The sequence below is a fragment of the Scardinius erythrophthalmus genome (assembly GCF_964197995.2).
Source record: "Scardinius erythrophthalmus genome assembly, chromosome: 23".
Lineage (NCBI taxonomy): Eukaryota > Metazoa > Chordata > Actinopteri > Cypriniformes > Leuciscidae > Scardinius > Scardinius erythrophthalmus.
The window spans coordinates 15146509-15160004 of NC_138243.1; the positions used below are offsets into that span (position 1 = coordinate 15146509).

The 13496-nt window shown below is 36.0% G+C and overlaps 1 protein-coding gene across 3 annotated transcripts; it reads left to right on the forward strand.

Annotated features, from left to right (window-relative positions):
* The first annotated feature begins 5145 nt into the window (after positions 1 to 5145).
* LOC308683765 (uncharacterized protein) lies at positions 5146 to 10480 on the forward strand. 3 transcript variants are annotated; one of them, XM_081354481.1, is made up of 6 exons: positions 5146 to 5474; positions 5764 to 5824; positions 7888 to 8008; positions 8306 to 8373; positions 8636 to 8881; positions 9924 to 10480. In XM_081354481.1, the coding sequence occupies exons 1-6, from the start codon at positions 5434 to 5436 to the stop codon at positions 9966 to 9968; spliced, it is 582 nt and encodes a 193-aa protein (XP_081210607.1). In that variant the 5' UTR covers positions 5146 to 5433; the 3' UTR covers positions 9969 to 10480. The 3 variants fall into 3 exon arrangements, with proteins under 3 accessions (XP_081210607.1, XP_081210608.1, XP_081210609.1); XM_081354482.1 differs by lacking the exons at positions 5146 to 5474; positions 5764 to 5824 and adding an exon at positions 6041 to 6148; XM_081354483.1 differs by lacking the exons at positions 5146 to 5474; positions 5764 to 5824 and adding an exon at positions 6079 to 6148 and having other exon boundaries at positions 8642 to 8881.
* Positions 10481 to 13496: the final 3016 nt, after the last annotated feature.

Sequence of the window (13496 nt, forward strand, 5' to 3'; positions counted from 1 at the left end):
GGTGTTTCTTCAACCCATGTCCCAGGGGTTAAAAAGTAATAGATTTCAATGTTTTCTTTTTTGTCACACACAAAAAAAGGAGATTTAAAAGTGTTTAATTGACCCTTAAAATACAAAACTCCATCATTTATACATATACATATATATATATATATATATATATATATATATATATATATATATAAAAAATCGTTTTTAATGACCCTACTAGTTTGATTAAACCATCAAAGTATGAGTAAAATATTTTATATATTTTTAAATGAGGGAAGGAAAACATTCAGGGAAACTCGATGCATTAAGAGCCAGGGGATGAAATGAAAGGTAAATTGTACCTAATTTGATGAAAAAAAAAAAAAAAAGAGACATTCAAGCAAAATAAGAAAAATTTGGACATCTTCATCCGGTTAAAAAATTGTCACACCCTGGCTTTTAATGCATCGTGTTTCCTTCTGGAGCATCTATGAATGTTTGAACATTTTTTAGTTGTGTTTGAGTCCCTCATTTGTTCTCAGCGTGATACAAATCTCAAAATCAAACAGTCACTGCTGGAAAGGGTTCAAATATGCAAAAGATGCTGGAAAACTGAAGAATTTGCAGGACCTGAAGGATTTTTCTAAAGAACATTGGGCAGTTTATCAGGACAAACAAGGCAAGAGGAACAGAACAGAACCAAACCAAAACACAATGAAACTTAAAGGAGAACTCCGGTCAATTTTAACATTAAGCTCATTTTTTTTGTAAATTTGGAGTGCTGTCAATACAGAGAACAACGACAAAAATCGGTGTTGCCTACACCGTGTTATCCTCTTTTTAAAATTTGCACCCTGTTGACTTCAATGGGGCAAGTTTTAAACCTGCTTTTAGCCTCTTAACATCCTTGATGTGCACTGTAAGAAATGATTCTGTGGTCATGTAGATTTGAATTAATGCTTTTGGTTAAAATGTATTCAATATAATTGTGTTTTTGATTTTGAGGCAAATATTTAATTAAATTTCAAATAAAAATGTTTGGAATAAAATCTACCCATTGTAGTTAAATAAAACTTAAGCATTATATTTATCTAATCCCAAATTGAGAGAATATTGAGTGAATTCAAATCAATGCAATCAGGCAAATTTTAATTGAAAAGCACTTCCTGTCAAAGTGCGCCTTTTTTTAAAAAAAATGCAGCAGGCTACCTAGCCACAAGACATTTGAAGAGCTACTGACAGTGAATGTTCGTCGTCTTCCACATTGCTCATCTTGCTAAATTTAACTGGTTGACTAAGGTAAGAAAACTTATTTTGTTATCACTGGGCTAGTAAGAAGAATGCATGTAATGTTAGTGCTATATTACAATATAAAATTAGTTATCACAGAAAAAGAGACTCAGCAGCAACACAAAGTTGGCTTCTGTTGGAAGGCTATATATTAATGTAGCAGTGTGATTTTGTTGCGCTATAATATGAACACAGCATTATACATTTTGGAAGAATTCTTATGTATCGAAGTCAAACTTTTATTTTGAAGGATGTGGGTTAGCATTTCCACTATTCCTAGGTCCTTTGCGTGTTAATATCATATCCTCAGTATGTTTTTATGAAATTGCGTAAATAAGTACATTGTGTTTAATTTTAAGGTTCCATAAAGAGAAATATTTGGGGTTATCGCTGGAAGAGCATCTTATATTTCAGACGGCACTTGACTCACTTCCGTTGGCTTTACTTCCCGTGTGTGGAGCTCGTCTTCCCGAGGCAGGTAACGTAACTTCTCTCTGTTGTTTCACTGTTTTGTTGCAACTTGCAACTGTGAAGGTAACTTAGCTAAATCCACGTGAAGTCAGTCTATTAACAGTGTTACGTTTTAGAGACGCAATTTTATTTATTTTCATGCATAAATCTGTTAATTTTAGTGTGGTTATATCCGTCCATAGCGGCTAGCACTTAAGTTAGTTAGCTAACGTAACTTTAGCAGGAGGGGAGGACGCTTAACATGGCACAAACTCTCTCATTTTACAGCTAAATCGTACACTAAAAGTCTCTGAAAACATGTAGTATTAGTACGTTTTGAAATTTTGTTAAAGCCTATTTTCATTTTGGGCCTAAGGTTTTGGCCATTTGGCACGTTGTTGGATGTGGAAGGTTACTAATGTGATTGCTTTATCTGTAAATTAAATTAATGATGATTTTTTCAGAATTTCTTTGATCTGAATATTTTTTGGTAATGCATCGTGTAGGTCTTAAATTTACATCTTTATGGTCTTAAAATGTCTTAAAAAGGTCTTAAATTTGACTTATTGTAACCTGCATGAACCCTGTACAAGAACATCAAAATAGAGAAGAAAACAAAACAAAGAATAATTTGATACCAAGGCCTGTGAGAAAATAAAATCTAATAAAATAGATTTATAAACTATGAAAACAATAATGAATTTTCTAGTAATGTGATATGCTTGCAATACATTTCTGACAGTTTTATACTAATACAATAACAATGTCTTGTTGCAGGACACTGAGAACTTGGAGGAGCTTGAACAGGTCATAATGGCCATTACTGTGACCCCAAAGCCTGGACCTTCTACAAGCAACAGCCCAAAGGACATTAGGATCGTCATAGAGGGCATAGAAGTCATCACAGGACATGGAGATATTGCAAGGGCTTGCTCTGGCCTCCGTGGCTTGACCTACGCGCTGAATGTCGATTATCCCAGACAGCTGAAGTACACCTTTTAGGTGTTCCAAAAACTTTTCTTGAAACTGGATGATTCAAAGCTTTCAAACAAAGTCCAGTCCCTCAAGAGCAAACTTCAGGCTTGAAATGAGACTGTATTTCAGTGCAGACTTTTGTGCTACACAATGTCCATCTTCTACAGAGCTTGAGAATTGCACATTTGACAAAGTACAAATGAACATTTATGCACTTTTATAATTTATGTTTTGGCGCATGCCATTATGGGGTATTTTTCTTAAAAATGTTGATTGCTCTCTTTTTTTTTTTTTTTAATAGTTGAAGTCAGCATTCTGTCCTTTTCAAATGTCTGGTTTGAAATGCAAGATCCAACTTCTGACTTGAAATGAGACTGGTTGCAGTGTACAATGATGTGCTACAGTGTGTTGATAGCACAAGTTAATTGTTAATAAAATTCTTATTTGAGTATTTAAGTTCTGTACTTTCTGGGCCATATTATTCATAAGAAATGAGTATTTAGATTTAATTCATTGCATTGATTAAATTCAAATCAATGTGCAGATTAATGTAGATGATAATTACTCAATTATGATATGTAGAATTAAATTAATTTTTATTAGTACTATTTACACATTAGGGAGTTTATCTTTTTCAAATCAACTCAATATTTTTGTTTAGGTTTTAATTAATTTATATAATTAATCTATTCAAATCTACTCATATTAAATGGATAACTATTAAGGGTCTCATTTAATTAATATTTACTCAATTCCAAACCTTGTGAAATTTAATTAATAATATTGCTTGTAATCTGTTGCCTCATTTTTATTGAGTAGATATGGTGTATCTTTTCTTACAGTGTGTCATTACAAGTGCACAGCTAATGTGAGTGATTCCTTCAGAGTGAACACGGTGAATCTGACTGCAGTAGATGTGAAAGATATTAATAAAAATGATGTTATTTCAGCCACAGTGCGTGTGAACTCGACAATCGACTACTGTGGACTTCAACCAAAAACAGGATGACCTTTAACAAATATACAGTTGTAGTTAACATTTGAAGTGGATCAAAACCTTTCATCAAAGTTATACATGAATTTTGAACAAAACCCGTTCTTGTCTTAGGACAACTTTGATTAAGTTTTCTGATCCACTGTCAAATGTTGACTACTATATATATATATATATATATATATGCTGGATAACAAAGAACAAAGAACCAAGAGAACTAAGGGCTTAAATACACAGGGTATACAGAGCTAAATAAATTGCAGGTGAAACTAATTAGTAACTATGGAAACAAACTGGCACACATAGGAAACTTTGAAACCTGTGCTCGAAGCGACCTCACGAAACTGATTTCGTGATCAAAAGGATCTACAGCAAAATAGAGTGAGCTTTGGTGAGAACTAAGCAAATATTTAATTACTACAATAGTAATTTTTCAGTTGAAATGCGTTCAGAGGTGGAAAACGTTGGTCAAAACCTTACGTTTAGACACAAACTGACCACCGACCGTGACTTTAAGATGTCATCTTTACTTTCTCTTTACTTTTTCATCTTTACTCAACTGTCACAGAATGGAAAGCACAGGATTGTGGGATATCATAGGCAGCGAAGGACACATCTATGCTGCCTTTAAAACTCAATCACATATGAAGCTATCTCAGGAAACAGGAAGTAAAGCTAACATTGGATTCGGACGTTCCTTGATGCCTTACCACCTTGGAATGTATCCTCCGAAGGCAGCATTTATCAGTTTTCAGATGCAGCCTAGGTCAACTTACAATGACAGGGAAGAGGAACACACACACACACACACACACACACACACACACACACACACACACACACACACACACACACACACACACACACACACACACACACACACACACACACACACACACACACACACACACACACACACACACACACACACACACACACACACACACACACACATACATATATTTGACATAATTCTTTACATTTTTATGTTTTCAAAGATAGTCAGATATATTAATGTATTTATTTACCAAGGTATGAACTCAATATTTTAAATAATTTTAATAAATTACGTGAAAAGTACTAAATAAATATTATTTAATTGGACGTATTTAGAATACATTAAAATTTAGATATTAAATAAAATGTCATAAAATGCCACCAGAATGTTATTAAACACAATCCATAATATACGATGTGACAGATGCTGAGCAAATTACAGAATTCTTTTGTGAGTTATGCATATTTGCTGTCGGACATTGTTAGGAGACAAATGAAAGTGTGGTTAAAGAGAGTCTATTTTCTAAAAGCCCACAGGGACAACACTTGAGCACACACTCAAAGATATTGCTCCACATGAACTCACACTCACTCTTTGGTACTATATTAGGTCCACACTGTGTGTGCAAACAGACCTCTTGTCTCTAGGGCGTAATCCATTTGATGTTTACATCAAGTGCTATTGTGGCAGATGGGGTAAAATGTCCCTCAGGGGTGTTTATCCTCAGCTGGGGAGTCCAGACTGCTGACTGACTGAGGCAGACGAGGCCTGACACCTGAGCTCCACTGCTGTCACTCTTTACAGCAAATCTGCTTGTGAGCCATTGAGATTCATCAAATATTGAATAGCCACAGTTTCCGTTTCGTTAGAAGAAGGGGTTAGAGAGAGAGAGAGAGAGAGAGAGAGAGAGAGAGAGAGAACTAGAGAGCGGATAAAACAAAAAGAGGTTGTCCCACGGAAACGGGAGGTCAGTGAGATGGCGGGGATGGTTAATGACGACCAAGCGGCCCAAGTGGGGTAAGTGAGCTCCACAACACTTAATTGCTGATGTTTTGGCTAGTGTCAGAGTGCGTTAAAAGGTCTCGGCTGGGGATACTCAAGCCTCTTGAGTGTAATTCGTAGACAGATGGATTAATTGATAACCTCCCGGTGAGGGGTAAATAGTAGGAATTGAGACTAAACCGTCTAGGCACTGTGTAAGGAGAAGTTAAGCCATGTGTTAAGGATTTTATTCAAATGTAAAAATAAACAAAAACAAACAATGTGCTTTCAATCTCTACACTCAGTCTTTCTTACACAAATACAGAATGAGTTCGAGTGATCACAGCAACAAGGAACAAAACTCTCCACAGGATCAACAAAAGCAGGTCAGAGTTGTTCTTTATCAATGGACCAATCAGTAGCCTACAGAGATTAATGACACTAAGGGATTTTAATATAGCAGTTATTCTCTAAATTATATTAGTTCTGTGTGTGGAAATATTTCACTTTCAATGATTATAATTCCATACAGTTTCAATTAAGATTAACCTGTTGACATTGTTGCTTATTACACGGCGCTCTAGAATTCTTGCTTCTGATTGGTCAGAGGAGCATGTCACACAGAATGCGTCCTGGCCTTACAGTCTATAGTACTGGCGTTTAAAAAACGCGAAACTCAGCGCAGTGAAATGGAGAATATCTCAGTCAAGGTCAGACGCGTTTTAAACTTTAATGTTAACAACGTTAAACTTTTATTTACTTAAACTTCACAGCGCGCATGTTTAGGCTACATAAAACAATTAAAAAAAAAAAAACGCGAGAAAGCACAGCGAAATGGAAGAGAACACAAGATCTCGAGACACGTTTTAAAATGTGAACTTCTTTTATTTATTCATGTAGGAAATACCGGGTATGGTTTTAACACTTTTTGCTTCTGCATCTGTAACTCACTGAATTTTTGAGTGCTCAAACCGTTATACAAAGTAGCCTACCCACATTTGTTAACCATAAAAGACATCAATTCAAACCATAACAGCCCTTTTGAGTTGATGGCACAAACATGGTGTGTTTTTGTTCAACCTCACTATACCGGGGTAGGATGTTGGCTAAGTAACAATTCAACTAAACAAAAGATGCAGAAACTGAGGCCACATTATGCAATATGTTTAACAAAATATGAAACAATCCAAAACAATTGCTCTTTCTCTGTAACTGAACAAATCCACTTTCTGTTTGACCCAGGAGTGTGTGCATGTGTGTAAATGAGTCCTTAGAAATTCAATATTGATGCTTAATGAACACTTGACTCAATTGCACCTGTGTAAAAAACACTGTCAATGTGTGAGTCTGTGTATCTATGTGCATATTCTCAATCAGAGTCACAGTGGTGACAAATATGTTAACCCTGGAGTGCAGGCTTGGTGGGCCTTGAAACTGCATAGGGTACATTTTACCCACATTTCCATTGGATTTGAGCTGCCAATACAAACAACACAAAAGTTTTGTCTTTATTTTTCATTTTCTAGGAATTCAGTAAAATCCTATTCACCGAAATCACATACTTCCCTACTAAATAGGTGAAAAACATTACGTGACATAAAACTCATAAAAGAGTAGGCAAAAAGTACCTGGATGACCTACTACTTCTGGTGAGATTCTGAAGTGTGCATATGATGGACACTTTACTATCCCATGAGGCCATGGGAGAGGATTTGTGAATGGCAGTGAAGCGACACAACTGACACCGTAGGTCACATGATAATGAGAACATGGTGAATGTAGTACATCCGGATTACATTCATACTACACACACTCATACTATATAGAATGTACTTTAAAAAAAAAAATTATTCAAAATAAGTTCCTACTCGAGAGTATGCGATTTCGGATGCAGCCAATCATTATGGGATCCGAGAGGAAGTGGGTAAACACTGAAATGATCATAGGACTCCTAGTTTATCCATGATTGGTGGAATTGGTTGTGTTGTGTTACTCTCCCCATTTTACAACAATACCCCGGCTGAAATCGCAATCGAAATCGTACTTTTTGCCTACTTTTTTATAAGTACTATGAATTTGGACATACTCATTTTGTCGTATACTGTTCTTCGCCTACTATCTAGTAGGGAAGTATGCGATTTCAGATGCAGCCCCCGTATTCACTATGTTAATTGATTTTAACTTGGCATCTTAAAATGCGAGGGGCAGTGCACATGTTTACATAAAACAATTAAAATTCAACGCAAAATGCAAAGAAGAAATTAAGAAGAATTGCATGGTCGCGAGACCAGTTTTAAAAGTTCAGCTCATTTGTTTTTCTTGTTTTAACTTTGCGTCTTTAAACGTCTGAAAAGCAGCAAGTATACGTTTCCGTGAACGCAAAAACGTGTTCTGTGTTAACTGTCCCTAAACTATGCTAATCCTTCTCTTTCTTTGTGCTGCTTGACAGAGCGTTTCCTGCGAGGAAGGGAGCTGTTGTGTTAGTGAGAGTGTTACACAGGAGAAACCTGAATCCGGTCAGACCCCAAACATTACACAGGCCTTGGCAGCGACTCCTGTACACACACAGAGTATGTCTAAACCTGTCGCTGTTACCCAGCTGATAAATGCGTACACTGATAATACGGATAAGGAACATTTAAAAATGCTGAACAGTTTGTCCTTGTGTAAATATTCAACCCTGAAATGCAAATGACATTTACTCAGGTGGTGATGGGAAGCAATGGCCAGTACACAGGCCTAATTTACTTTTGGCTATTTTGGGCTGTTTGTTCTGTAGTAAACATAAAACTATAGCTAGAGCTAGTGAAATGTTGCTCAAATATCTTGTTGGCACACTAAGTTAATGAGTGTGCACTTCACTACAGGAGTTGCCCTTGAACTTTGTTGGTACTGCTTGAAATCTCAACCCACTGAAGACCTCAACATGCCTCAGGTACAGTGACAAGCTCATGTTTTTAATATGTGTAAATAGGGCATGCTGTTAATAGATTAATGATCTAGTTTGTCAGCCTTTTTGACACTAGATAGACTCAGGGGTTAGATTTCATTTGACCTGTCATGCTTTCAGGATCTTGTTGCAACCAACTCAGCTGGTTGTAAATTATGTAGCTGAGAGAGTTAGCTTTGCAAAATATAACGTGTCATTCCCGTATCTGTACACTAGATGGGGCAGTTCAGTAACAGTTTTGTTTTAGCTGCAGGTGGACAGTGAGGATCTAACACTGCCCTCCAGTGGTGAACGCTTGAACTACCAGCGAGACCCTAGGCCTCATTTTGGAGTAGCCCACTCCTCTCGCTCTGTATCTTTTCCCCTGTGGGACACTGATAGGCCAAGAGAGATGAAGAGGGGGGAAGAGGAGGAGGAGGAGGCCATGGATTCTGTCAGCTGTTGTCCTCACTGCCATCTTGGGCTGCCACGTGATACACTGCGGTGGCATGAGGTAAGTAGACACACAGTTGTGTTCAAAATGGAATACTAGTGCACTGCTTACTGTATATACATTGTATACTGCAGTGCAGACTTTAATAATAATAAATAAACATATTTTGCCAAAAAAAAAAAAAAAAGGTCGAAATTCAGACTTTCATAATTATAACATATAAAGTAAATGCACTAACTGGTCACTTTATTAGGTAAACCTTGCTAATAATCCTTTAAACAATGCTCAATTGGTACTAAGAGTGGCAAGAGAATATCCTCCACAGAGCACAGACTAAAAAGTTAACTTAAAAAAGTTACAGAATTTTACATTTATTTTTATGAATAATTCACAAAAATACTATTTTCAATTTTTATATGAAATATATATTTTCAAAAACACGTTTTACTCTAAAACTGCAAAATCAACGGTTTAAACCTAAACAAGTTGTGTTCCAAATTTGAGATTGATATCTCAAAAAATGAGCTTTCGGTAAGATTTTGTTTGGCCGCAGTACCAAACGGTTTCACTAGATGAAATTCATCTCCCATTTATTTCCAATGCGGTCATTTTTGACACAAGTGAGTATTTTTTTCAGGACCATTTAACTTTTTCGGATCATGGCTAAGATTTTTCACACAGCAAGTGCCAAAACCTTTACCAAGTTTCGTACCATTCCAATGAAGTAAAAAACAAAACAAAACGAAACACAAAATTTTCCACCAAAAGAGCACCATTTCCCCTCTTCTCCATTCTTATGCTCATCTTTAGCAGATCGTCTTGACCTACAGCACATGCCTACGTTCATTGAGTTGCTGCCATGTGATTGACTGATTAGATATTTACATTATCGAGCAGTTGAACAGGTGTACCTAATAAAGTGGCCGGTGAGTTTGCTTCAAGTTATTCTTTATTTAGTTGTTTATGATGTGCATTGCTTATTGGACACAACATAAAAAAAGTATGATGCAAATAAATGTTCTCTATTGTGTGATTTAGAGAAGAATTGTACATTTTTTTTACTTTGCTTGCACTGTTGTTTGATTTCTGTCTTTTTGTGCAGGTAAAATGTCTGCTGTTTGATGAGCAGAGAAACAGTTCATCTTAATAAAACTCCAGTAGCTGTCCCTCCGTCTGTTGATGGCTACGAAATAAGCTGTGAAATTGTTGATATTTTTTGTTCAATCCTCTTTTACCTAAATCCTATTTATACATTTTAATATATTTTTTAGTAATACATTGTTAAACAATTTAAGGACAGGACTGTGTGAAATAATTTAATTGCATTTCAGTAATACAGTATTACTGTTCTTTGAGGTCAAAAACAACGGTCAACTGCTTCACTGCTGCCGAGTGAAATCCAATTATTTATTTCAGCATTATATTACATACTTTTTTATTTGTCAGCATTGAGGAAATCGAATCTTTCAAGAGTCATGGCTTTCTTGTCTTTACTCTTCACCGCAGTGCTTATTTTGTTTATACTATTATAAGCTTGAAATTATGCTAATGCATTATGTGCAATGTTGTCAAATAGTATTTACCAAGGATGTATGTCATATTACAAACTGTATGCACTGTATAGACCTACATTAAAACTGTCAACAATGTTAAGAGTCTAAAACAATTTGTTGTATTTTTATTTAATAATGTTTATTTATTAATACTTAAAAACAGGTCTTGAGGAGGACTTATTGGACCAGATGTCACTGTTTTATGGAGTCTGGCCAGGCTTGGCTTTCTCAGTTAAGTCATCTTTATTTCAAGAGCGGTAAACTGATAATGGATTCCATAATCAATGCAGCCTGGTGATTATATATAAGTGTCTGTTGTGAGTTGTTGAGGTTGGAGAAGTTCGTATTCACTGAACTAAATGTATTTAAATATTTATATAGATCAGAGTTCATATCTCAAGCACAAACCTCATGTTTCAGGTGTTATCTGAGGCGGCCAAAACCTGGGTGACTCAAAGTTGCCTCAAGCTAAGAATTCACACTCGGAGAGAATTGTCAACATGGTTGAGTCTAGCAACATTCTGAAGCCAGAAGTGTCCTATTGGCTTAAATGAGGCAAAACAAGAATAACAGCCAACATTAATTTAATTCAAGACAGGACAACTCAATTTCACATATAAACAAGCCTGCAATGTATTGTTACTATTACCATTTTAAAGGGTGGCCCTTTCACAAGATGTAAAATGAGTCTCTGATGTCCCCAGAGTGTGCATGTGAAGTTTTAGCTCAAAATACCCCACAGATATTTTTATATAGCATACTAAAATTGTCACTTTTTGAGGGTGAGCAAAAACGCACCGTTTTTGTGTCTGTCCCTTTAAATGCAAATGAGCTGCTGCTCCTGGCACAGGGGGCGGAGCTTCAACAGCTCATGTCCTTTTACCTCACACAGACCTGCACTGAAAATTTCAAAAACTTTTAGCCTTTTATGTTCAAACCGGAGTCTGACAATGATGGAGAGACTCAAGAAGAAGTGACAACATGTAGAATGCAACAGAACGTTTCTGAATGGTTAGTTGATGAATGTATGTAGCTGATGTGGAGTTAACTATCTTCTGGTCATTGATTAGCATATTCTGTCATGATAATGTATAAATTGCGTTCCCGGGGGAGGGGTTCATGTAAATTCTAGGGATGGTGATGTCACTAACCTGGGAGGAATGTCGTGTAGTCCCTACCAGCCGTTTAAAAAACGTCCTTATCTTCCTTTGTTTTGAACTTTCAGCGTTGTAACTTTGTAGATGTTGTTTATACTCAAACAGCAACATTACACACTAACTAAAGTTAGAAAAATGAAATCATAATCAACAATCACTTTAAAACCAAGTAACATCAATTGATTTGGAAAGCCATATTTTCTAGGTTTCTTCAAGCGTCTTGGAGACATAGCCGCAGTTCTTCTGGATTTAATCCGTCTCAGTTTTTTCTGTTTCTTTATGAAATGATGGATGGATGGATGAAACAAACATTCAGTGACTAGGTTTTTTGTGAAAAATCCAAACCAACCAATACCAACCAGTATCTATGTCAATTGTGCAGAGTAGCAGTAAACTTCAGTGGAGTCAAAGTGAATAATACCTAGAGGCATGTTGTTTGAATACATGTAGGTGCAAGTTAGATAAACAGGAAACGAAAGAGCAGTTAGAGGAAGGTCTCAAAAAGTCCCATCAAATAATTTGATTCTGAGCTCAAAAGGTCCAGCAGCCTCAGTGAGGGTGCAACAGTAAGGTCTCACTGCTAAGACCAATTGGTCAAGTGTTCAATTGGAATAGAATACTAGAATGTGGATTCCAAAATCCAGAAAATCACATGGAATTGTGTGTGAAACATTTTAAGATAGCGGAATTTGTTTGGGTGCATGTGTTATTCAAAGTTTAATTGAATAACTACCCACATGCAAACAGTCTGAAAAAAATCATATAGAGTTTTAAATTGCTTGACTTAACAAATACAATTCAAGCCACCTATTCAGTTCTCTTCTCCATCGCAATTTAAGCTCCGCTTCAGTTGATAAAATATCAAGCTCTTGAGCTCTTATCTCCAGTCCTGGTCCTGTCTCTCAATAGGAATGTGTGGCCAATGAGGTGGGGTGAAAAATTGGGAAATTGCTGGCAGCATTTGAGGGACACATCTGCGCTTCATCACCGCAACCACATTCATGTGGATAGTATCCTGTTCTGCATGGAGCAGCTATACACTACTTTTGTATTAGCTGAATAAACTGTCTCTGTGTTAGTTTTGCATGAGTGTGCGACAAACATGCAAACAAGCTGAAAATAAAGCTTGCACTCCACATTCACACTGATTATAGCCTCCACCCAACACAAACACCCACAACATTCACACTCTAACACCAGACCAAACCATGTCAAGTAATATAAGAACCATGTGGGACCATAAAATGGCTTCAAATGTACAACAAATGCTCAGTAAATGAGGTGTTTCATTTTCAGAAAATTATAACTAAGCCTTGCTTTCATGAGTTTTGCCAATTTCTAGCTAAATTAAACAAACAAACAAACAAACAAACAAACAAACAAGCATTAGCATTATAAAAATAAAAAAACGAATTAAAAATAAATAAATAATTCAAACCACACAATAAGGACTAGCTAGTTGAGACCAAAAGTGGCTTTGTAGTTATTAGTAAACTAATAAACATGGGCCTATTAATAAACACATATTTATTTGATTATTTGTCTTACCTATAACTTGGATAATAGGATTGAATGGTCGAGCTTGAGAATGCTGTCAACATTTTTTTTTTTGTATTTTTGTACAGTATTTTATACATTGAAATGTAAATTTAACATATTCCATTATTGTTGCATGGTTTTAATTGTGAGATACAGTTCAAGTTCAAGGTTCAAGGTACAAAATGTTACAGTAAACTCAAACATTTTCTGATCAAACATTTATTATTATTATATTTAAAAAAAAACCGCTAGAATGTGGGTGTGGATGTAAGGTAATACAACTGAACCAATTGTTTCGGCTAATAGACATTATTAATATTACATAAGATGAGTCGAGAAATAAATTAAGCAAATGTTTCAAACGGACCAATGACTGAGCTCGCTGCATGACCTCTATATTAATATTCATGAGCTCCTCGCCGCGCC

Excerpts from the sequence above, each read along its gene's own strand:
- LOC308683765 (XM_081354481.1), top strand. The coding sequence starts at position 5,434 with ATGGCGGGGATGGTTAATGACGACCAAGCGGCCCAAGTGGG. Across the intron at positions 5,475-5,763 it reads GACCAAGCGGCCCAAGTGGG|AATGAGTTCGAGTGATCACA; the intron begins GTAAGTGAGCTC and ends ACACAAATACAG. Across the intron at positions 8,374-8,635 it reads AAGACCTCAACATGCCTCAG|CTGCAGGTGGACAGTGAGGA; the intron begins GTACAGTGACAA and ends GTTTTGTTTTAG.